Below are 25,593 nucleotides of genomic sequence, written 5' to 3'. Positions count from 1 at the left end.
GAAAGAGTCACTCTGCACTATGCAGCTGAACGCACTAATGCAATGAAAGTACTCAGACCCACTTAAAATTATCTGTTCACTAGAACCAAGTTATTTCGCTAAATAATTGCATTAAAATGCAAAGCTCTTCCTGTTTGCAAAGAAGGCCCATCTCTCCTCCCATTTCAAGGTTTTTATCTGAAATAATATACATTTGCTGCACACTATAGTCTGTATCACAAAAGGCCCTGAGATCTATTAAACAAATATAGCTGGAGCCACACCTTATATTCTGCAATTCTTGAAAGATATTTTATTTTCAATTCTGATTTCATTCAACTTACCATAAGGAGTTGCAATAGAATACACACTTGACGTTACTATGTATTGTTATATTGTCGTATAGTTCACCGACAGACTTTTTTCTACAAAGTGTGTATCTTCTTTGCACATATTAAATGGCACCAGATGCCATCTTTAACAGACCGGAAACCAGAAGCACACAAATTGTGTGTTATTTCTCAAAAAACAAAAAAAATACTGCCATCAGCTTAATATGGCATCTTGACTTTATTCATTAGAAAGAACCTGAGAGATGGCACCATGTGAGAAAGGTATCAAACAGGTTCTCAGAGGTACTATGTACCACAACTGATTACAAAACCTTCAGCAGATAGGATCTAAGGCAGGGGTGGGCAAAATATGGCCTGTGGGCCAGATCCAGCCTGCTGAGGGATTTTGTCTAGCGTGCGGTGGGTCCCCTGGCTGTGCCCAGGCCAGGTACAGGCGGCAGTGCAAGGGCCACTCACTTCCCAGAAGCCCTAGTGGCAACAGCTCCTTCCAACTGCTGCCACTGCCGGACCCAACCCCACTGCCCATTGCTGGCCCACCCCACACCCACTGCTGATGGTGGGACCCGCACGGGTAGGGTGCACAGCCAAGCACATGGGAGGGGGCTGCAAGTGGAAGGGGAGCAGGACACATGAGTGAGGCTGGGATCAGGAGGCAGGACTGCAGGGCAGTAACAGCATGCGGCCAGGCCAGGGCAGAACTGCAGTCCGCTGCCCACATGTCCCTGCAACAGGCATGGGTACCACGGGCAGGTACGTGTGGGGAACAGATCGTGGCTCTGCCCCAAACCCCGGCCCCATGCTGTCACCACCCCAAGTTCCTTCCTGGACCCAGCCCCAGAAGCAGCTCCCCACCCACCTGCCGGGGCCCGGTCCCAGACGATGGTCCCCACCCACCTACAGCCCCACCCCATCGAGCACCCTGAGAGTTTTGGTGAGGTATTGCGGTGTGGTGCGGGGAGGAGAAGAGTGCCCACCCAGCCCGCAACAGCTCACCAAAACTCCCTGTGTGGCCCCCGGGCCTAAATAATTGCCCACCCCTAATCTAAGGGCTTCAAAAGAGTTGAGAACTAGTATTCTACTGGACCTAGCAGAGTTTGGGCAGTCTGCAAAGAGACTAATAGGTATGTAGGCTACAAAACGGTGTTTAAATATGCTTAAAAATATTACTGGTCTGGATTACGCACAGTACACTGCAGTAGGAGCTCCCTACCCCATACTTACACTTCAGATTTCAGTCACTAGAGATGTCAGTCGAACAGTATCTACAACCACAGAACAGCTTCACAGAGTTTAAGTCTCAAAGGGAGCATCAGATGATCTATAGTAATCTGACCGCCTGTATCATCACAAGCAAGCAAATATCACCCAGATATCCCTATATCAGTGGCTCTCAACCTTGTTAGACTCAAGGCACCCAGCCATCGTTTGACCCAAGGCACCTCTTGAAAAATGCTCGCTCTTAGCTGTCACTCGCTTTTGAACTATGGAAAAAACAAGAGAGTAATCCTTCTGTTGCAAAGACCTCAGGAAGACCACAAGTCAGAATGGGTTTTAACACTACGGATTCCTATTTGACATCTCCGGGCGCACCTTGTGAATCATATTTGCATGCTTAACAGTGCCAGCACTGCGTGGCATTCCAGAGCAGTTTGATACTTTGATATACGTACGGCATCCTGGCTAAGACTCTCTGCTCTATATTAAGCCCAAAGACTTTAGCTGCACTAAACAGAAAAAAACCAAGGTGATGCCAAAGCCCAACGGCCTTGCAACTGCAAGGAGCCAAGTAAGTAAGATATATTTAGAGGATGCAAGCAGGCGAACCATGCCCAATGCTGCAGAAGAAAGAAAAAAAGAATACCCACGGTCCCTTCCCACTTAATCTAGGGAAAAAATTCCTTCCCCAGATCTGATGATCACCACAATCCTAAACATGTGAAGAAGACATCACCCAGTCACCTACGAAAGCAGATTCTCTGCACTTGACCCTGGGAGCGGTGGTCAACCCCATTCATTGTCCTGTGGCCAATCCCAAATACCTCCGAAATAGGGGAAAGAAAGAAAAAGAGAACCCAGATTATGTCCCAAGGAAAAAAAAAATCCTTCAGAAACCCTGCATGGAACCAATGAGGCTCCGAGGTGTGCAATGGGATTAAGACACCCTTAATCCAAGCTGCGACTGTTCTGAGCATGCTACGGTAAGGGAAGCAACACCCCACGAAGAATGGGAATTCAATTTATAGGTTAAAAGGGCCAAAAAGTACCATCACAATATTCCTACTCCTACTTCTCCACCTTGTGTAAAGAACGAAAAATTTCTTTCAGAAGGTGAATTAAAGCAAATCCTTTCCTTTAACAGTCACCCTGTCTTAAACTAATTTCCTCCATCAAATTTGTTTTATTTCATGTGATACCCACTCCTTGCAGGAACGCGCGTGGGTTTTGCTTTTTTCATATCTGACAAAACAATACCACACATGCCAAGTTGCAACTTGATTGTTATGTATGTATAAACTAATTTCCATATCTAAATGCAATCTGATGACGCTATAATTGCTAAACACATTAATCCTAGTCCCTCATTTAACAGAGGGAAGGATTTGCAACTAAAATGAATTATATGGGAAATAAGGACCCTTAAAAGCACGCACACATCAAGCCTATGAAATTCTGAATTAGTAAACCACAGTTCAGACCAACGAAGTGAAACCTAATTTATACAAAAGATACTACAAATACATTCAGCATGTAATATGTGTTTGTTCAGATGAAACAAGTAAAATTTAAATTTCTTCATACATAAAATTGATGATAATATATTCTAAAAAATATCTTAAATTGTGGTGTTTCACGACAAACTGACAAACAAAATTCAGGACTTCTTCCTTTTCAATTTTCAAATGAATCATTGAACTATACAGTACTAATTAAGCTGTTCCTGGTATTTTTACCTCTTGATCCATTTTTTTCCTTTGTTAACATATAATATGCTATATTTTCTGAAATGGGGAAAAAAAATCTACTTAAATTGCTTCACAGAGAAATGATAAATACCTAGAGAGCAATGTAGCAAAATGGCAGATGGACACCTGATGTGATAAGTGCACGTGGAGTTTTTTTCCCTTCCCTCGATTTCTTCATAGGCTCATTTCATTTCCCCAATTACGCTGCAGGGATTAATTGTATATTTTAGCTAATGAAAAAACAGTTCTTACGGCAAATACTGAGATACCATTTACTCACTTGCCAGCTGCAGTACAAATCTTTCTGGCAACCAGCCTAACTATAAATTCAATTTATGTTCTGCACAAGTTCATTTGATAAAAATGTAATTTCTAACCCACACGCTCGGAAAACATTCCAACTGCAAGCCTATGCACTGCTGTCTTCCTTAGTCTCTGGACATTTTTCAAGTCTTTACTTCAGCTCAAAACTTTTCCAAACAGCAGCACGGAAACAGATATTACTCCAGTGAATTTCACTATTACTCAGAAACCAGTTTACAGCAACAAGACGGACCAGAAACAGTAATTTCATTCTGATTCTGTCTAAGGATGCAATAAGAAGGAGGTAGATAAAGAGGACAAAACCAAACATCTCCACACTGAACAGTGGAAAATGGAAGCTCCCCCTTTGCAGGCAGCCAGTGAATGGGTGTAACACCATACTTGTTAAATGCTAGCAAAATCTGGTAAGAAATACTGAATTGGGTAAGAAATACTGAACCCCAACAGGTTCAGAGACAGTACTCTGAGCAGATCAGGTGCTGCTGACTGGGTCTCTCATGAGTTCATGGAAATGGGACCGGACTCGACAAGATGCTGAGCACTCCAGCCCAATCAAATAAAGCATCTAATCGTGTGCTTAACCTCAAGCATCTGAACAGTCCAACCATAACCAGTATGCACGCTTAAGTGCTTTTGCTCAATCAGGGCTAGAAAGATCAGTAACTAGCAGTGACACTTTGCAGGTGGGCACAACCACACCCAGCAATGATGGTCATCAAGTGAGAGCGTCAAAAATGCTCTTTGCAACTGTTCACAATTGACGCAAATGAGACCTTTCTGGTGCAGATTGTTTAAGTGTTCCATCTTCATTTCTCAGCAACATTTAATTAAGGTATAACTATAAGTCTGGGGTGGAGGCAGGAAGTGGAAGCTAAAGGAAGGAGGGGGAGCCTGGAGACCCCAGCTGCTGCTGCAGCCAGAGCACTAGGGGGGAGCAGCAGCAGGGTGGGAGCCTAGGGGCAGCAAATTAGCCCCCCCGTGGGCTGCATGCATCCAATCGACAGCCATAAGGACAGCTGTCCATGGGATCACACTGGTGTCACACTAGACAAAGTCCCCACTGATGCGTTTCTCTGTATTTTTAAGGAATGATTTTGGAGCATCTAAAATGTATTACTCGGTTTTTCCAGTTGAAACCACGGTTGCACTAAATACTCATAAATAAGACATTTCATAGAATCATAGAAAACTAGGGTTGGAAGGCACCAGGAGGTCATCTAGTGCAACACCCTGCTCAAAGCAGGACCATCCCCAACTACATCATCTCAGCCAAGGCTTTGTTGAGCCAGGCCTTAAAAACCTCCAAGGATGGAGATACCACCACCTCTCTGGGTAACCTGTTCCACTGCTTCACCACCCTTCTAGTGAGAAAGTTTTTCCAATTATACAACCTAAACCTCCCTTACTGCACCCTGAGCCTATTGCTCCTTGTTCTGTCATCTGCCACCACTAAGAACAGTCCAGCTCCATCCTGCCTGGAAGCACCCTTCAGCTAAATGTCCCAGATGTTAGGGCTGGAAGGGACATCGGAAAATCATCAGGTCCAGCCCCCTGCCCAAGGGGCAGGAAGTCAGCTAGGGTCAAAGGATCCCAGCGAGATAAGCTAGTTAAAGCCTGCTATTAAACTCTCCTTAGCCTTCTCTTTTGCAGACTAAATAAGCCAAGTTCCCTCCGCCTCTCCTCATAAATCATGTGCTCCAGCCTTTGAACCATTTCTGCTGCCCTCTCCTAGACTCCGCAATTTGTCCACATCTTTTCTGCAGTGGGGGGCCCAAAGCCAGACACAGGACTCCAGATGTGGCCCCACCAAAGCAGAAAAATGGAATAATTGCTTCCCTTGATCTGCTGGCAACACACCTACCAATGCAGCCCAGGATACTGTTAGCCTTTTTCCACAGTAAGTGCACACTGCTGGCTCCTATTCGGCTTATTGTCCACTGTAACCCCCAGGTCCTTTTCTGCAGCACTGCTGCTTAGCTAGCTGGCCCCATTTGATTATGATCAAGCTATACATATATATACACACACACACACACACACACACGCGTACAGAATTGGAGAATAATGAAATAGGCTTGTTACTTTAAAAAAAAATGCATTTTGAATTTCTTTCCTGAATTTTAATGTTACCTATTCAATTTCTCTTTCAGATTATTTTAATATACTTAAAAAATAAGAAGTCTGTAAACAGAACTCTAGTTAGAAATAGAATTACTTATCTTTTCAAGGGCAGATTACAAATGTAATGTAGTTTTTAAGGACACTATATTTTAAACTACCTTGTAATCAGATGGCTAATTTATTTATATATCAAAGCTTTGCTCTCTTTCTCTCAAAAGTCAAATAAATCATGAATTTTAAAATATTTTTTTTTTCCTTTACTTAATGTAGGTACCTCTGGGAATGGGCAAGATAGCCATATCAATTGTATATGTTTAAAAAATTATAAATTAAAAGTAATTAAAAGTTTATTTTTCTCAACCTTTTCATCAGGAATAAAAATATTTCTTCAAAAGAAACTCGGAAACACTAAGAACCTATTGTATTGTGACTTTAATTTTGAGCCTAAAAGTTCACTCTTTTGCTTTATGGCACTTGGAACATGTTATGTTGTTTCACAAAGCATATTTTTCTTACAGGAAGTGATCTAATATATAAAGTACTCTACTATTTTCAATCAACAAAAATACCGATATGAAAACACTAACTCGATATCTACAAAGCAAGACATTAGGTCACTTCCTGACAAGTAATATCTAAATTGCCATTTGTTACTGTATGAAAGTGTGTGCTTAAAAGAAACTTAGACATGTTTCTTGAAACAAGAATCACAGGCTGCTACACTGTGAATAAACTGGCTTTGTTACCTCTGTAATCACTGCTGGTACACAGGCCCTTCCCTGCCACTCCCATAAACCAGCAATACAACAAGATCCTTTCCCTTCAAGGACTCACTACTCCAGCACAGTTCTACCAATACGTAAAGCTTTCTCTTCCTATTTAAATACCTTGAAGGTCACCGGGGAAGCTGTCCATGAGAAAACCAGGTGCAGTATGCTAACCGGGTAGCGAGCATCTATTTATGAGAGAACGAACCAACACGTAAAAGCAAAACCTGACAAAAGTTCCTTTTATAAGCAACACAGGATTTCACATCAAGCTGTTCTGTGGAAATTAAAGACCGGTCTAGCAAAAGTGACAAGTCAAACAATACTTTCTATAATAGATCAATGCTAAATTAAACACTGTGTTTATGATCAGCAGATGTGTTTGGTCGGGGGGGGGGGCAGGAGTTGCAGACCAAGTTTGACAGAATCAGTGAAACTTCAACAGTGCTCATACATCAAACAAGCTGGAACTTGGCAATATGTGCATGTTGCAAGAAATGCTCATCATGGCTTGCATCAAGTAGATGTCAGAGTAAGGAGAGAAAAGAAAAAAAGAAGACAGAGAGAAAGGGCCTAGTGAAAGAAGAAATATTCCAAAGTCGGAAATAAAGTTCTCCAGCTTATTAATAAACACAAAAGCCTGAAATAATGCTAACCAGATTTTGGACTCCAAGGTCAAAACGATTCACCCAGTTTATTAATCTCGGTGCTGAAGTTACCTTACTGAATAATTCTAGCAACTAAATAAACTGTAATCTAAAAATCAAGCCACAACTTGCTTTAATGTTGAACCAAACTGATGACTAAGAACTGTGCCAACGCTGCTGAACTAGCTGCGACTGACTCTGTGCAACGTGCAGAATGTAGGTTGATCATTATCAATCGCTGGAATTTATTTTCTTCCAAGTATTTAAGTTCTGATTGCTTGTGAACTATAGTTTATATGGTACACACACTGCATTCTAAATTACATACATCTTCTAACAGAAATGCTCAAATATAATTGATACTGCCTGATAAGAAAGAGAGATGTTTTCCAGCAGCTCAAAACTATAATCTGACTTTGGTGGTTTGTTGAACTGCAAAGCAGTGATGTTCTGTTCAGATAAGCACAGCGTGGGTATAGCTGTATGTTTAGGGTGGGGAGGGCTCTGGAAGGGCTACCAACATGTCTTGAAAAGCTTTAAAGCAATGCTGCTGGGAAACAAAATATGAAGAAAATGCAAAATCAAACTGCCTCTACCTGCTAAGAGTTGATTTACTGACAGCAATATTATAAAGATGACCCTAAGTTTTCAGTATCACGATTTACAAGTCCCAAATTACTTCAACTGAATTGTCAGTTCAGGGAGTATCGAACATGACAGAAAGAGGTGCAACATTTAAATGCCTCTGAATGCTGGAAGCTGCAATGGAAGAGGAGCAGGAGTGGGGAGGAGGGAGACATGCCCTGTTTACCTTCTCCTTGAGCATCCACACTGTCCCCCAGTGAGACAGATCTCTGTTACACAATGATGGTGAGCCTAAAGCCCACCAGGAACGACAACCCTCCCTCAACGGCTAGAGGGAGGCCACCGAATAATGTGCAGTTCCTGTATAATGCACCCCCGCCTCCCCCCAGAAACCAACTGGTAGAAATTGGGATGTACACTATACAACAGAAGTATAGATCCATACAGGTCCAGAAATCTGGCAGTTGGGGGACCAGTGCCAATATTAATTATCACAGCTCCATTTAATTGGAGTAATTTTTGTTCATAGTTCTCTAGATAAGCCACCTATAACCATTACAAAGAGTTTCCATCTGGCTGGTAAAGGCATAATGAAGTGCATCTCAAATACAGTTCCACTCAGTAGTCATTCTTTATAGTAAGCATAGTAAAGGCTAAAGAAAGAATGAAGAGATCATTTTATTTGTGCTTGTTCTAGAGATGAGCCACATTCCAAACACTAGAAAAATCACCCAAAAAATTAAAATATCAAATGAGAAATTTCAGTGAAGACTATGCCAAAAGATAATTTTTAAAACATCCAGGACTGCCTTCTCGAATTGATATGCATCCGTTTAAAATTCTACGGTCTGTATAAAAAGCTTTCAATTTACTGAGGATGATAATTAAAAGAATATTTTCCTGTAAAAAAATGGAAAAACCCCTGAAGGCAAAGTTCGAGAAACAAGCAAAGAAATGCTTTAAAAAACAGAGAGATAAAGCTAAGCAGTTTAGTTAAAGCAAGAGTAATGGCTCCGCAGGACAGACTCATTTTGGTTTAACTTCAGTCAGCTAGGATTCACTCCAAACTCAGGCAAGAACAAGCCATTTGTGCACTGCAATAAGGGTGACAATACAGTTTAAGTTAAGGGGATGCAACCTTCTCACATTGACCAGGTGTAGGTAGTTTCACACAATATACTTTTTGGTTCTTTTCCTAGATGAACTTTACAAGGCTCACACTATGAGGTTTCCACCCTCTCACTTGGGGGATTATTTCATAGCCCTACAAGTTTTGCTGTAGGCACACGTTTTATTCATCCTCATTTTCCTGTCTTTTTCCAAAAAATGTTCTATCCATCCTCATTTTCCTGTCTTCTCCTCTACAAAACACTGAGGCACGGTACCTAACTTTAAAACACAAAGAGCTCTGTTCATTTCAGCTAAACTATTCATGGTCTTAAAGTACTTTTGGATATCATGGAGTTAAAAAATGAAAAAAAAAAAAAAAAAAAAAAAAAAAAAAAAAAAACCACCTATGGGGGGAAAAAAAAGGGGGAGCAGCACACACACAGGCAACACACACTGCTGAAAAGCAATGCTGGGCCACCCGGAGTCACACTGCAGCTGCTGACCAGGCTCCGCAGGGCAGAACCACCACTGATGCATCCCTGGGAGGCCCCCAGGACCCTAGGTAAGGCTGCTGGGGCCTCAGCCTCCCCTATCCCACCTGGGGTAACTTGCTGCATGCCAAAGCACACGTGGCATGGGCATTCCCCGGAGACAAGTAGCTGAGGTGCAAGGTACAGCGCTGCTAGTTGTTTCCGGGGAACCAAACATCCATACTTGTTTGAACATGCACTAAGTGGCTTTTAGGCACCTAAGTCGTTAAGTACAAACCTACTCCATCCCGCTCAAATCCCTGGAAAAGCTAAGACATCTACTTTGTGCATTACTTTGTAATGTGCATTCTCCCTATTCTTAACATGCCCAAATCATAAAAAAGAGCGAGGACAGGAACCTACCCATCCTCCCTTTGCCCAGTAAGATGATACTCCCCAGGGTCACTAGAGATGACTTTAATATTATTTCCCATTTGTTTGTCACTTGGAGTTTTTGATAATGAAAATGCCTTGAACAGGGCACTTATACCTTCTATCATTACAGGTCACATGAAATTCACTGATATACTGTTTTTAGTGGTCAATGCCGTAAACATCAGGAAACAAGCATTTTCCCCCTCCCAAACTCACTAGCACATACCTATAGTTTCTGGCAGGTCCAAGAGTTCATTGTGCTGCAAGTCAAGTTTGGTGATCTGCGTGCAATTCCCAATCTCCTCTGGAAGATGTTCAAGCTGATTGTGCGCTACATCCAGCGTTGCAAGGTTACACAACTCACCTGTAAAAGCACAAAACCCCGAATATATCAGACATATTTTTAACACTTTGGGAGATAAATATAAATAATCAGACATGTTCAGCTATGATTTTAAAAGAAAGCTTTGTGCCACCCTTAAGGTTTCAGATGAGGAATCAGTCATAATAGGATAGCAATCTAAACCAGTCGGATTCATCAGCAGCATCCTTGGAAAACATAGTTAAATATAAAGCATAAATTCCCAAACACATTTCAACTATCTACGTACGTTTTGATTTGGAAGAACAAACTCAGGAATGACATGAGCATTAAAAGAGCTAAGTAGTATATTATTAATTGCCTCTCTCAGGCCACCAGAAGTGGAAACATGGAGGTTGAACTGAACTCTAAGAAATTCCACGCTAATTTTACAGTAAGCTACAAGAAGATAAGGGCACCTAGAAATTTTTTCAGAGTGCAAGGAACACAGAGCTTGGGAAACAAAATAATACTAATTCTTTTGCTTATGAGCTGGAAAACCAAGAAAACTGTTTGACTGCTAATTCAAAGTGGCAGCTTGTAAAGTTAAGTTTCTAAAGTTTAGAAATCTATCCCTACAGACTCATCTATTTTAAAGAATCAAGTACAGCTAAGAATGCAAGATTTAAATAAAACCACAAAAATGCGTGTTAAACCTTAAAAAAAAAAGTCTGGATGACGTTCTGACTTATATCTGCTTTTAACTAGTAAAACTGCAGTTCTGACTCACATTTATATGCAGGAGATTATCCTCAGAGATTTCTGCCCGTTTCTAAAATGTCATCAGCAACGCAGAATCCAAAGTTTTTAAACAGTTCTGGGTTTCCCCCCTCCCCTTTGTTTCTCTGGAGCTGAACGTAAAGTAACTGATTTTAACAACTTCAACCACGAGGTCAATGTTTTCTTGCACAGCATCACTGTGCGAGTAACACTTTGGGACCATGGTGAATTCCTACTGCAGAGAAAATGGCTATTTTAGGAGTACACCCTGCAATGCTATTTTCACTTCCTTTTTTAACTCTCCCCCTGCCCCACACAAAAGGTCTCTTAGAAGAACTAGCTTGGAGTAGGCCTTGATATCATGCACTGCACCACCTCTTTGATTATTAGGTCATGGGCGACATTATTAGGATAAACTGTAACTTACATTAAAATGCCACGAACTTTGATTATGTCTCCTTAGGACTATAGTAGGGATTCATCCGAGATACAAAATGGCAGAGCAGACTTGCAAAAAAGATAGCGAAGTGAAACGCATGCTGTCTAACAAAAGTTGTATTACTCTGCAATTCTCAGTTTGCTCACAAGTATTGATCTTATGCCCTTCAGAGCTCTATCCTGCTCGGTGCTACATAATGCATATGGCATTTCAGCACCGAATCCCATCTCAGTTCACCATGCCATCAAGCATGGAAGTGCTCATATTGCCCCTACCTCACAAGACCTATGTTCCCCTCTCTCAGGTCTGCATTCCACCTCACATTCATCAGAATGAATCTGAGAGAGAACTGGCCTCAGATGCAGATGGAATATAAGCAGCAACCCGACAAAATAAAGGAATGGGAAACAGGAAAGAAACAGGTTATGCAAAAATTGTGTCGTGCCACACGTCAGATTTTTGGGAGCCCATCTTCCCACTGGAATACGGGGATGTAGGATGCCTGTTTTATGGGACAGGACAAATGCAGAGGTGTGGCAGGGAATCATTTAACACTTTGTTATACCATAACAAGACACCTAGGGTGACCCAAGAATCCTGGAGGCATCTTAAGACATCTATCTACCACCAGCAAAATTCTTACCTGGCATAAGAGAGTCAAGTTCCAGGAGACAACCTCAAGTTGTGAGACTCTTCTTTTTCCAGGTAAGCCCCTAAGTCAATGACTATGTTAAGCATATGGCACAATTCCCATTTTTCAGGAAACTCTCTGTCATGACTAAAAGGGTATGATTTTGTGTGCGCTTCGGCACTGCAGAATTATTTCCCGCCAAATGGAGCTTTCTTTGCACGGTGCAATTCTCAGTTGCATAGAGAAAACCCCGGTGCAAAGGCGTTCCCGCCACTCGCATGCAAATTTGTGTCCCACTATTGGCTGTTTCTCAATTATTCCCACGTGGCGGCTAGCGATTAGCTTGCTAGCCGTATAAGAGGCTTGAGCGGTTTCCGCCCAAGTTGGAGGAGGAGAACTTCACGTCCATCTTGTGAAGAACTCTAAGCGCGCTGTGGAGCCTAACAAACTCCGCGTGTGCCTTGAAGGAGGATATAGGGGCCTGATCAACCTCTAGCCTCTCCCCATTGCCGCACCCTTCCCTGCGCGCTCGGTCCACAGAGCCTAGCAAACTTCGTGTGTGTGTGTATCCAGAGCTCTTTCCGGGTTGTTTCAAGAGGCTCGAGTTTTCTACGGGTCTTGTTCGAGTTTTGTTTTCGTTTTGTAACTGCAATGCAAGCAAGTTTTCCTGCCTGCACCGCGACCATCTACGGTGTAAGTAAAATAATCTTTAATCAACCGCTACGCGTCAGTGCCTAATTCTAGTTCGCCGTGCCGATCCCTTTTCCCCGGCCCACATGCCCGGGCTGCTGGCCACAGCCCCTCGGCCCCGACACTCTCCAGGGCCAGAAGTAGGCATGAAGGGTCAAAAACATCTGCTAACCTTGAACATTCACTTGAACCTCTGCAGTTATGTTCATGCAACTCCCTTCCTTACATCTGCTGAGATTTTTGTCAACAGTAAAGCTTGGTTGCAACAAATATGTAGGCAATTCATTGTGCTTGACACAGCTGTCTTATATCGTAAAAATTATTTGGATTTGGGGGAGAAAAATTAAAATTCAGTGTTTATTTAACCGATTATGGGACAACTGGCCTCTGACCTGAAGGCCTGTGTAGAATTAAGGACACCGGTTATATTTTAGACAGATTTTTAGTACAAGTAATGACATATGTAGCAGACTTATTTTAACTGAACGTAACTAAATCCGAGGATGGTCAAAAGTAATTATTAGATTTTCGAAAGATAGCAGACTGAAACTGAAGTCATATCATGAATTCATTAAGCAAGTTCAGGGGAAAAAAAATGGGAGCTGTAGTATAGTAACCATACAGTATGACAATGCTATTTGGTCTGCAGTTTCACTTGGTACGCATCTTGCTCTCAAGACGTGTGCGCGGTGAGAAGCTGTCAAACCACGATGGCCCAAAATTAAGTAAAATGAAGTGAAACCACATTTTACTTGGGGTTGGTTTTTGGTTTTGTTTTTTTTTTAAAGGAAAGCTGTAGGACACACAGAAGTCTTTGGAGCGTTTTGTTCACCGTTGTCCTGCCATTCCAAGCTGACATGAAATTAAGCAAAAGCAAGTGCTTGACAAGGCATGAAAGGAAGGTCTCCCTAAGCCACAATGAACAAGGGAAAAATTCTCCCACAAGACAGGGTTTCTTATCCAGATGGGAGGAAAAAAAAGAGTGAAAGTGAACTGCTCGTGTCACTGAGAATACTGGTGCAATTGCACTAGTCAAGATGAAAATATATCTATCTTCAAGGCACACAAGTGATTTACAAACTACAGTAGGACAGAGTACGTGGACCTGCTGAAAAACTTGTAGACCAGCGGGACTAGTCAACAGTCATAATGTGGGCACGTTCAACTAAATGCTGTCATCTGCCTGATGAATACAGATACTATCTAAGAGTATTTCTTTCAAAAGCATAAGACAAAAGGGATAAGTCAAGTAAACAGTCATTATGAAAAATAACTGTTGGTGATTAATATTTCCTAGCACCAGATAGCCTTCTGCACAGAGTTCTTCTGAGGACAGGAAATGTACAGTTCAGCAATTTGTTTCAGTAGCAAAAAAAAAAATTTAAAAATTGCAGCAATGGTCCCTCCCTGTATTCTCAGAAAGAATTTATTGTGGCCTGAATGGTGCCCAGTGAAGTGAATATTAAGTTTATTTTTGCCTTATTATGGGGCGGAAAAAAAGTAGAGCAGAGCATCAAAAATTTGGTACTGCTGAAAAATGATGCTTTCCCTCAAAGAAAGGTTCTGGCAGGAGATTAAGAAAAAAGAGCTGCAAGATCTTAACTATTCATGGAATCTGTATTTTGAGAGCTAACATCTGTGGGTGCTCTCATGTGGTTTCTGGTGTGTAAACTTCAGTTGACTTTGTGGAAAATGTTCGGGTATCTGAAATCAGCTGAACACAAAATGTGCAAGGTGGTGATGTTACTGGTCTGATAATCAACGATTAAAAATAAGTCTTGTGGAAAAAACGTAGCAAAGGAAAAACTGGCATTTTCCCATTATCTGGTCGGGTAGGTTCTCAATTGCACAGAAGCCCATCGCAGAAGCTGTGATCCAGCAATGCAAACAACACGGGTGAGAGAACTTGTTCATATGAATCTCCCAAGTTGAAATGAACTTGTTTTCTAACATACATAATAAGCGAGGTAAAACATGAGCTATGTACTAAAGATAGTATTAGTGACACCATTAGACAAATTCTAACTAGGGAACGAGCAACTTGAAGCAAAGAACAGAATAAAGTATTTAAGTGATTGTCTTTGCTTTTAAAAAAGCCTCTCCTTAGTATGGCTAACAAAATGATAACTGATGTACAAAATTATATGTCGCTAAAACAAACAAAATTGTGTTTCTTAACCTACTTGACAGAAAAATCCACTAAGTTGGAGCAATTTTCACATAAAAGGCATTATCAAAAGTGTATCGTTTCTCTACGACTAAAATAATCTCTATTATAAGGCCAATTTTCAACTTCCCAAAAGCTACAGCATAAGAAAAAGGTCTACTTTTGGCAAATTGTAAAAGGTTAACTCTTGGTACAATACCGCAGTTTACAAACGTTCTGCAAGAGTAACAACCGCCTCACCATCTTCTCCTCTAGCAGAGGGCATATAGTATTACAGGCACCATTGAAGAGCCAGACCTAAACACTAATTGATAATTATTAGGGACCTACTTAATTCACGATTTTGCAGCTTTCATGGACATGGCAAAAATCCACGACCGTCCACAATATCAACTTAAACAAAAAAATTTAATAAAAATAAAATGCTTGCCGTCTTGCAGCCCTCCCACGAGGGGAAGGCGCCAGCTGGAACGGCAGCACAAAGGGCAGCCAGATCGTGGCCACCCTCTCATCCCTCTTCCTCCTGGGGGCCTCTCCACCAATCAGGCACGAAGGGTGGGGCCACACGTATGACAGCCAGCCGCCAAGATGGCAATTGCCCCCATATCCCTTCTCCCCCTCCCCAGGACCTCTCTGCCAATCAGCAGCAAGGGGCAGGGCCACCAGGAAATGCCAGCAAAATCGGTCCTTCGTGCTGCAACCAAGACACAAAAATTCCTTTGTCTCACCATGAATTAAGTAGGTCTCTAATAATTATATTGCTGTTCTTAAAGAAGTGTCTTCATATTTGCGAGAGAAGCCTTGGTCCCACTAGGCTAGGGGCAGAAGTTACACATAAACCAGTTTAAGTGATCAGAAACTGGTTTAAACCTGTAATAGAATAGAAGCTGTGTGCACACAAACCAGTTTCAAAATGATTGAAAGTGGTTTAAGATAAACCTGGATGAATGTAGTATCAGACTTAACTGGTTTAGATCAAACTGGTTTATGAAACTTCTGTCCCATAAAAACAAAAACGGGACTCAAATGAGTCCAGCCAGGTAAGTATCCAGCCTCTTCTTAAAGATCCCCAGGGTAGGGGCCAGCACCACCTCCCTTGGAAGTTGGTTCCAGCTCCTAGCCGCCCTAACTGTGAAGTAGTTTTTTCGGATGTCCAATCTGTACCTCCTCTCCATCAACTTGTGCCCATTACTCCTTGTTATGCCAGCGGGGGCTAGGGGAAACAGCGTCTCCCCCAAACCCTTCTGGTTCCCCCTAGTGAGTTTATAGACGGTCACCAGGTCCCCCCTCAGCCTTCTCTTGTGGAGGCTGAATAGGTTCAGGTCCCGCAGTCTCTCACTGTAGGGTCTGCCCTGTTGTCCCCGGATCATGCGGGTGGCCCTCCTCTGGACCCTCTCCATGTTGTCCACATCCCTCCTGAAATGGGGCGCACAGAACTGGACACAATACTCCAGCTGCGGCCTGACCAGCGTCGCATAGAGGGGGAGGATCACCTCCCTGGCTCTACTCGAGATGCACCTGTGGATGCACGACAAGGTCCGGTTAGCCCTGCCAACCATGACCTCGCATTGTCGGCCCATGTTCATCTTGGAGTCAATAATGACACCAAGATCCCTTTCCGCCTCCGTGCTCTCAAGTAGGGAGTTCCCCATCGTATAAGTGTGCTGCTGGTTCCTACTACCCAAGTGCAGCACCCTGCACTTGTCCGTATTGAAACACATCCTGTTCCTGTTTGCCCACCCCTGTAACCTATCCAGATCCTTCTGCAATCTCTCTCTCCCTGCTAGCGTGCTCACCTCCCCCCAAATTTTGGTGTCATCAGCGAATTTAAACAGGTTGCTTTCCACCCCAACATCAAGATCGCTGATGAAGAAATTGAACAGCGCAGGCCCCAGGACCGAGCCCTGGGGGACTCCACTACCCACCTCCCCCCAAGTCGAGTATGATCCATCCACCACCACCCTCTGAGTGCGACCCTTCAGCCAATCTGCAATCCATCTGACCGTGTAGGCGTCTATGCCACAGTCGCCTAGTTTATTAATTAGGATGGGGTGAGAGACGGTGTCAAAGGCCTTGCTGAAGTCCAGAAAGACTACATCCACCGCGACACCTGCGTCCATGGCCTTTGTGACCTGATCATAAAAGGCGATCAGGTTGGTCTGACATGATCTCCCCCTAATAAATCCATGCTGATTGCCCCTGAGCATCATTTCTGATGCCGGCCCATCACAAATGTGCTCCTTGATGATCTTCTCAAAGAGTTTCCCCAGGATTGAGGTAAGACTGACGGGCCTATAGTTGCCCGGGTCCTCCCTTTTCCCTTTCTTGAAGATGGGGACCACATTAGCTACCTTCCAATCAGTTAAATCAGGGTCCCCAGCATCCCAGAACTTTGCAGCCCTGGGCTGGGCTGTGCTGTCTCCTTTAGAGAGCAGGACTAGCCCTGCCCCTCTGTTCCCTACCTAGAGCAGTGAGGGCTGGCTCACTGGCCACTGCAGGGAAACCCCTGCTGGGGCCTGGGGCCAGGAAGGGGGGTTAAATTTCCCTTCTCCCAAATATGGAGCTGCCCTACCCTACTAAAAACTTAGTGCTGGCTGCAACTCTGGACTACAAATCCCAGAGGCACCTGGAAGCAGGCAGAGGAAGTGATGAACAACCCTGCAGAGTCCTGCTGCTGTGACTCTGGACTGCAAATCCCAGAGACCTCAGGGGCAGCAGGAAGAAAACTGAACACACAGGCCATGCTGGCTATATGCCATAGAGCCGTGCTCTAGCGCCCCCAGCTTCTGCATGGGCTGCATTTGCTGAATCAAAAGTGAATGTCTGCTCATTTCTTATTGGTTCAATCTTTACAGTTTAGACTGACCTGCAAAGAATGAATCAATTCAGCCTCAGGCTTTTTGACTGTCTGTACTTAACCTAGGAGACTGGTTCTGAATGGCCGTCACGAGAACACCAAAAATTTATTATTTATCATTTATTTATACATAAAAACAGAGCATAACTGTTAAAACCACATACATGGATAATACACATTAATATTCATAATAAAGTGGGGAGAAAAAGCATGTGTCAATATCAAATGAGCTCCCTTATCTCCTATGACAATTCACACATTGGGAAGGAAATATTCTTGGGTTATAAACATGATTTGCAATGTAGTCCCTTTTCTACTGGATTAACTCTCATGACTGTTCACTCTCTATCTGCCTATACTTAAGCAGATTGAAAATTCTGAAATCCTTTACTACATGATAAATCCTAGACCAGATGACACACCGACAGGATAAAAAGAGTTCTTGTTGGACAGCACAAAGAGAAAGAAAATGCAAATTGCAAATATTTGTGAAATCTATGCACTCTAGCATTAATTAATGTTTTATTTAGGGATGTATCAAAATGTCTTGCTTAAAAAGTTATTGTTAAGGTAAATAAAATCTAAGTTCACCTGTACTGGCAACATACTACAAATATTTTCCATAGTTTTGATATTTATTAATCCCTCACTGGGCTCTCTTGCTGCAGAATAAAGCAAAATAATCTTTAGTCTGCCTATGAAGCTATTTGAGATGTATTAAAAGATAAAATGTCCTGACCTTAGAAAAATATTACAAAGCAATCTTAACTTCGGCAAAATGTACTTTTCTCCTATATCAGATCTGACTGCATCATTACAGCAGTTAGCAGAAGGTTCATTCAGTTTATTGCTGACTGCTGTAAGGAACAGATAAGAGCTACCAGCTAATGCTCTTTGATTAATAAACACCCTTTAAGTAGAAAAGTTATTGATTAGAAAGCATTTAGTCTCTTAAACCAATGGTCACAATTGTGTTTTGTCAGCATTCAGTGCAGTGGCTTGTAATATTTATATAAATATTACACCATGGATTAATTGCATCTAGCACTCAAAAAAAATTCAAAAATAAAAAGCATAATCCCTGCCCCCTTGAACTTGCACAAGCCAAATATATAACAGAAATTATTTTCTTGTAAAGGTTGAAAATCTACCCCAACCACCCTTCTCCTCCCAAGCAACCCAATCTTTATTCCACACTAAGGGCTAAATCCTATTTCACACCTAAGTGGTGCTTATGCAGCCATGCAAGAGCAATTCTTAGTTAGCACTCACATAGCTTTTAGATTCTACCTGTGAAGGAATTGGGTCACCCAGGCCTGCATATAAAACTGCCCAAAATAAAACCTAGGAGGAAGACCAGCTAGGTCAACCATAACATGACAAACTATCCCACTACAGCTTAGCTGTTTTATCTAACAAATAGACCATATATGGTCCAAAAGAGGCTGTCACAGGCAGGGGCCAGGACTGAAGGTCTCCTCCCTTCTAGGGCAGCGTCTCTCTCACTAAACCACCCTCCCTCCAGCTCTCTCTTTTCTTCACCTCTTGACTGCCCAGTGGTCAGCTTCAGAGGAGGACTGGAGAGTGCTCCATGTAACACGTAAGCTATGGCCTGGTGATTACAGCAATATGCTCAGCAGTGGGAGATGCAGGCTCAAACCCCTCTGAATAACAACACAGACAGATCTCCAACTTCTGGGGTATGTGCTGTAACCACTAGTCTACTGAGTTAAAAGGTAGAAAGATCCACTTCCTCCTCCTCCAAGGTCAGCTGCTCGTCAGGATTTTTCTCCAACAAAACTTGCACAGCATCTGAGCAATGCATAACGTGCATCTGAGCAACCCTGTTCCACACCCGAGCGTCTATGACCACAACGCAGCCTTCTAAGCATGCACCAAAGAGAAGCACATGACAGCCAGAGCTACACACATGCAAATAATCTCTATGCAAGTACCACAACTTGCTTACCTCCGATTTGGAGGCCGGAACAAGTTCAGGGAAAGTGCAAGACATACACGTCTGCATCACATGCCCCTCCAAATTGGATGAAAATAGGACCTCGCATGTGTGGCTTGTCACTTAGCAAACTTATGTTAGTTTGTATGGAGGTCAGCAGCCCACTCACAGCAGAAACGGCAATGGTAAAAGTTCTCGACGCTTACCCTTTCCTACAGTTCAACTGAGTGATGAGATCTGGATCCAATACGGAGCTGTGTGTGTAACTTTGGAGGAGCTGCCCAAGCACATCAGTACTGCTCTCCACCCCCTCTACCTCAAGCTCCAGGCTGGCACCTCTGACCTCATCAAAGTTATTTTTACACTGCCCACTATGGCCATGCTGTGCTTCCAGATTACTCCAGCTGGGAAGAAAACCAGGCCAGAAACGCATCTTGGTTCTTTTCAGGTCTTCTGGAATGGAAAAAGGGGTTTCTGAGCATAAGTATTACAAACTAAATCAGTTCCTCTACACTATCAGATCTGCTGAAATGAAATGAAAGTTAGTGCTGGGAGACCCCTGAACTCAGATGCCATTGAATAGCTGCACAGCATTCTGGGACAGAAAAAGGATTGCAGGCTACACCACAGTGCAGCTGCTACACCCATGGCTTCCTGTCTAAACCAGTGAAGACTGAACAGGTGCAAGCCCAGCTATTACGAGAACTAGATGCAAAGTGGTGTAAAGCCACAGGTAGTCTCAAGGTCTGGGTGAATTTTGCATGGACAGGGAAGTTTTAGACGCACCTCCAGGTCTAACATGGGCAGGCTCCCACTATTGCAATCCAAAAATATTTCCCTTGAAGCACAACCCAGAACAGCTTCTCCTTAGAATAAAAGACTGCATTCAAAGAAAGCAAACACAATATTTGGCGCCCTAAGACCTAGAAGCTATGCAACTGCAATTTCAATTGTGTTGAAAATTTGCTGTAGATGCCTTTTTCCATTTAGCACACATACATGTTACAGAAGGCAACATATTATCTTTGCAAAAACGAATCTCAAGTTGTTTGTGCAAGAGTTTTCTTACCAGAAACATGGAAAACGTAGTGAAAACAAGATAAAAGGAATGCACAAGGTTAGCTTAAGTAACAGACTGCAAACTGAAGTGGCTCCAACCCAAGACATTTCCTCTGGTTCTTCATACTTCTCATACTCATGGTCTGACTCACTATCACATTTGCATTCTTTTATTCTAATATTCATCTTCAAAACCTCACTAGAATGGAGGGTTTACTTGGTATGCTTACTAAACTGGAGCCCTTCTTGGAGCCAGATTTCTACAATTATCCTTGGATTTTGAGTGGGTGCTAGCCAGTTGAGTTGGATTTTATGAGTTGGTGAATGGAGAGCCCTGACATTTTCCCAGAGGGCTGACACCCAACCTAGCTAGGTAAAGAGAAAATAAGCCTTTCTTAATGTTTAACTTCAGCTTTCGAGGTGAGAACAGAAGGGAACCAACGGGAACGTTTCAAGACATTGTTTAGGTTTAAAACAGTTTACTTTAGAGATGGAAATAAAGTCCTAGGGTATGGAGAAATATAAATAGCTGCACTGGTATCAAAGGACATCAATGTAACCGTTACTTCTGCGTGGTCAGGGAGCATAAGTGTACCAAAAGTCCAACTTTAAATGTTTCTACTGCTTCATTTGACATCAGAACTGGGGAAATTTAGCTAATGTATAATGCTACAGGACAACTGGGGACTGAAGGGGAGGAACAGCAGGGCATGCAGGCGGACAGGCAGCTGTGGCCCCAGCCCCAGCCTGGGGCTGAAGTCACAGTACCTGCCCACCCACCATCCCCTCCCTGCCACCTCATGCTCAATTATAAGGTGAGAAGCTTTTCTCCCCACCATGTTAACTAGTCTGCTAATCAAGTATATATAGTATTTCTAAATTCCTTCAAACTGAAGTGTCCAAGGTGCCCAAAATATATTACCTTTCTTTTAAATCAGTTGGAACGCTAAAGAGGAAACACACGTGGCTTAATTCCTAAAAACATTGGGATGATCCTCAAAGTAAAGGCCAGCAACACTTCACAAAAGCTTCAGTTAAATGACAATTATACAGAACTATTAAACAGTTACACAAGTACAATCAAATACAGATAAAACAGCATAGCTTCTATTAAGGAAAACTCTCTCCCATATCTGCAATAATTCTTTAGGTGTGTCAAAGTAGTTGACAACTTGTTTGGACTTCTGAAACGCTTTCAACAAATATCCTTACAAAATTATTTTGGGATGTAGGAGGAAAGAGGAAGAAAAGACTCAGTGACTGTATTACAGGAATTCATTTTCTAAGATGGGAATACTGTGTTCACATTTGGGGAGAGGTGGCAAGGTGACCAGAGCAAGGGGTAAATGCGGCATGTGTGTGGTGGTTTGACACTGGGGAAACCTGACCACAGTCATAAGCTCTCCTTGCCTTCAGGAATAAGAAAAGATTTTTTCAAGTTTGGGAAAAGGCACAAACAAATCATAACTAACTACCAGGGAATAGTGAGATGGGCGACCCAAAGTAAAACAGAGAAAGGGACATGGTGAAAATGTCGATAAGTACATTTCTGATGATCTCCTGTAGACAGGTCTGGCAATTGGTCCTATTCTGTCTGCAAATTATCAAATGCATTTTGGTGCTTGGTAAAAAGATACTAACATAACTATTTACAGACAACCACATGCTCACAGACAAATATATTGAAGAGGCGGGTGGAGAAATACTGATGAAACTTTAAAAAGTGGGTTTTTTTCAATCAGATTTTTAAGTAATCTGCCTGTATCGAGGCCTAAACTTACTACGATCAATTTAAATAAAATAGTTTTCAAGCAATATGTGTTTGTTGCCAAAGTTTTAAAAACATTTAACCACTGAACCATTGACCGGAGGGCAGCCACGGGCTAAGCCGCTTCAACCCGAGTTTGCTGAAGTGCTAAACCCAGCTTTGGACAGAAGTAGCTACTGCAGATACAGAAAACAACACTTTCTTCATTTCAACTTATTGGCCTAGCTCAGTTCAGTGACTTTAAAACTAAGAAACATTTTGGGGATTGAAGACTAAGAGAGGCCGTCTTCCTCTTACCATCTCTCAATAAAGTGAGGCAAAGGAAAAACGCTAGGTCTAAAAGCCTGACAGACACTTTGACCAAAAGCAATTAGTCTAATTAACTAACAACTGATAATACTTCCTTTGGTTAATAAATCAGCTCGTTTAAAATGCAAAACCTATTCTGATCATTTTTTCTTACCTGCTTTCTACACTGAAGGTAATTCTATTTTAATTTTTTTTTAAATTGTGAAATAAATTTCAGGTCTTTCCCAAATAGAGCTTGGCAAAAATAATACCATATTAAGTTAGGAAAAAGGATGAATGATTCATCTTTTTCCAAAAACATACTACAAAATAGAAATTAAGAAGCTACATAACTGAGAGTTAAGCGAGTTAAAGGAATTGAGATACAGCAGGTCTTCCTGCTCGCAAAAAGTAGTGCTAAAATAACTTACAAATCAACTTGTTACGAGACAGGACAATAAACCTCTCTAAGAAATTAACTAAAAATATAAAATTAAACAAAGTATTTAAATTAACATTTATTTAAATACTAATTAAAATGAGTGATTTAAAAGCAAACAACCATCCTTGAGAGTCCTTCAGTCTTGGTGTTCCTAAGTGCTATGAAAACTTTTTGGTGCTACAGAAATAAAACAGTGAAAAAAACCCCTAAAGGTGAGAAACAGCATGAGTGAGAAGTTGCCCCTAATTTTGCAGCTGACAATTAATTGAATTCTACAGACAGGTGCTTGGTATCTAAACACTTGTCAGGTAGAAGTTTACATATTTGCACTACACCCACAAAAAAAATAAATAAATTTAAAAAAATCACAAAAAAAAAAATCAAAAAAACAAAACAAAAAAAAAAAAACATTGGTGGTACTGGAGAAGAAAGAGCAGGAACTGTAGTACACTTGTTAATTAATAAAATACTTCAAGTTTTGCTAAAACACCAGCGAGGTCCATCAGTTAGGATGATAGATAAATGTACCACAACCAAACTGGTCTCTGCATATCTGTCCACTGGGTCAGAATTAGCTTGTTCTACTTTACCAGCAAAAAAAACTGTCACTCCCAAGAGCTATTCTAACACTTGAAAAGCAAAACAGGCTTACAGGTCATTTATACTCGACAGAAAAGCAGGTTAAAGATAGACAAGAAAATCAAACTGTTCTCTGTCTCACGCTGAGTTTTCAAAAAAAATCCCCTAGGGAAACAAATACTGTTGGGTTTTTTTATTTCCAAAATGAATGCATTTGAATTCCATGTTTTGATAATATCTGAACAATGTTTTTGCATCGGCGATTTTCTAACTACGTATAAGGATGTGGTATTAAGATCAGTGCTTAATTTTTCTTTCATATAAAGGTGAAATTTCACACCCACTTGCATTATTTTTCTTTTTAAATTTGTGCCACATTAGAAATCCATTTGGAAGTTGCAGCCCTGTCAGCAAGCATCTTTAACAAACAGATCTAGAAAATCACAGGTGCTATCGTATGACCGGAAGCAAATGTAGTACGTGCACTTGAGAACGGGGAGGTGGAAAGAAACTGATGATGCAGAGACATAATCTGACCTCAATCATTTTCAAGACTTTCAAACAAAATTTTGAAAGTGAGAATAATCGAAGATATGGAGGTAAATGGAAAATGGAACATGGTACAGAAAGCCAGACCTGATACCTTAAAGAAAGATAGCTAATTTTCTAGAGAAACGTAAGACACAGCACATTTTCCAACTCATTTTTCAGCTTTTGATGGAGTATTACATAGAAATATCTGGACGGTGAGGCATGGTACAAAGGCTGTAAGAACCCCAGACCGGCCAGAACTGTGGGTACAGAACTGGCTAGCAGGGAGATAACAGCTGGAAATGGAGTATCAACCAAGAGGGACACTACTGGAAGACTTCTTCAAATACCTGACTGGAGACCAATCTTCATTACTGTTTTGATTAACGACCCTAACACAAAAAGAAGGTACTAATGAAATGTTATGATGGTAAAAAACAAGGAGACATTGTCAATAGACAGGAGAAGTAGGATAAAGTATAGAATAATTGGAAAAAATTGAAATGGGGTGCCGTTTAAAAGCACAAAGTGCAGTCATATACTTAGGGAAGCGGTTATCAACCTTTTTAGGCCCAAGGCACCCCCTGTAAATGCCAGCGCTCAGCTTTCACTCATTTTTTTGATTAAGAAAAAATAATAGAGCAATTCTTTTGTTACGAAGAATTCAGAAAGACCACAATAGGTCAGAAGATTTTTCACATTACAGGCTCCTATTTGAAGTCTCTAGGTTTACCTTGTGAATTGTGTGTAGATATTTGCATACCTAGGAGTGCTAATATTGTGTGGCACCCTGTGACACTTAACAAAACGTCACAACATCCCAGGGTGCCACCAGCATCCTGGTCAAGAACCACAGACTCAGAGACTAGTAAAAACTTCTGCTAGAAGTTGTTGGGAGTTCATTCTAGACATCCGGAAACTAAACATTAATGGGAGTTCATTATTTGGAAACTAGAGAAGAAAAGGACCACCTCGTGCCAACTAATCAAAGGATGCCCACGATGCCCCGTGATGATGAAGCCACCATAGTCAAAAACATAATTACGTGCTGGACTGGCATGAAGGCCATGACAATGCCCTTTCACCAAGATGAAAAAAGATGCTGGAGCTTCATCTTTGCACCCAGCCACCTATGCCCTTTTTAATACAGCCTCTCATGATAGAATAGGAGCACTATCCCTCTGCTTCATGAAACAGGGTGAGTTTTTATTTCCTGTTCAGACCAACACTTTATAGCACACCCACTACCATATGACAATGTGGGCACAGAACGCAGGACCTTCAGCACAGCTTTCTACCCGTTTTGCTAAATCAATTGCTCTTCGCTGACAGCTGTAGTTGGCACTCTTT

General features: G+C 41.9%; 1 protein-coding gene across 1 annotated transcript in view; it reads right to left on the bottom strand.

Moving 5' to 3' along the window:
* SHOC2 (SHOC2, leucine rich repeat scaffold protein) overlaps positions 1-25,593 on the bottom strand; it is a 70,768-nt gene that overhangs the window by 25,276 nt on the left and 19,899 nt on the right. Inside the window, exon 3 of the mRNA XM_006022812.3 lies at positions 9,981-10,118. Within this exon, the coding sequence (XP_006022874.1) occupies positions 9,981-10,118 (138 nt within the window). The remainder of the gene's footprint in view (positions 1-9,980; positions 10,119-25,593) is intronic.

Source organism: Alligator sinensis, unplaced genomic scaffold (genome assembly GCF_000455745.1).
Source record: "Alligator sinensis unplaced genomic scaffold, ASM45574v1 scaffold559_2, whole genome shotgun sequence".
In the NCBI taxonomy this organism is placed as follows: Eukaryota; Metazoa; Chordata; order Crocodylia; family Alligatoridae; genus Alligator; species Alligator sinensis.
The sequence above is the reverse complement of the archived record's forward strand: the minus strand, read 5'-3'. Positions and strand labels throughout refer to the sequence as shown.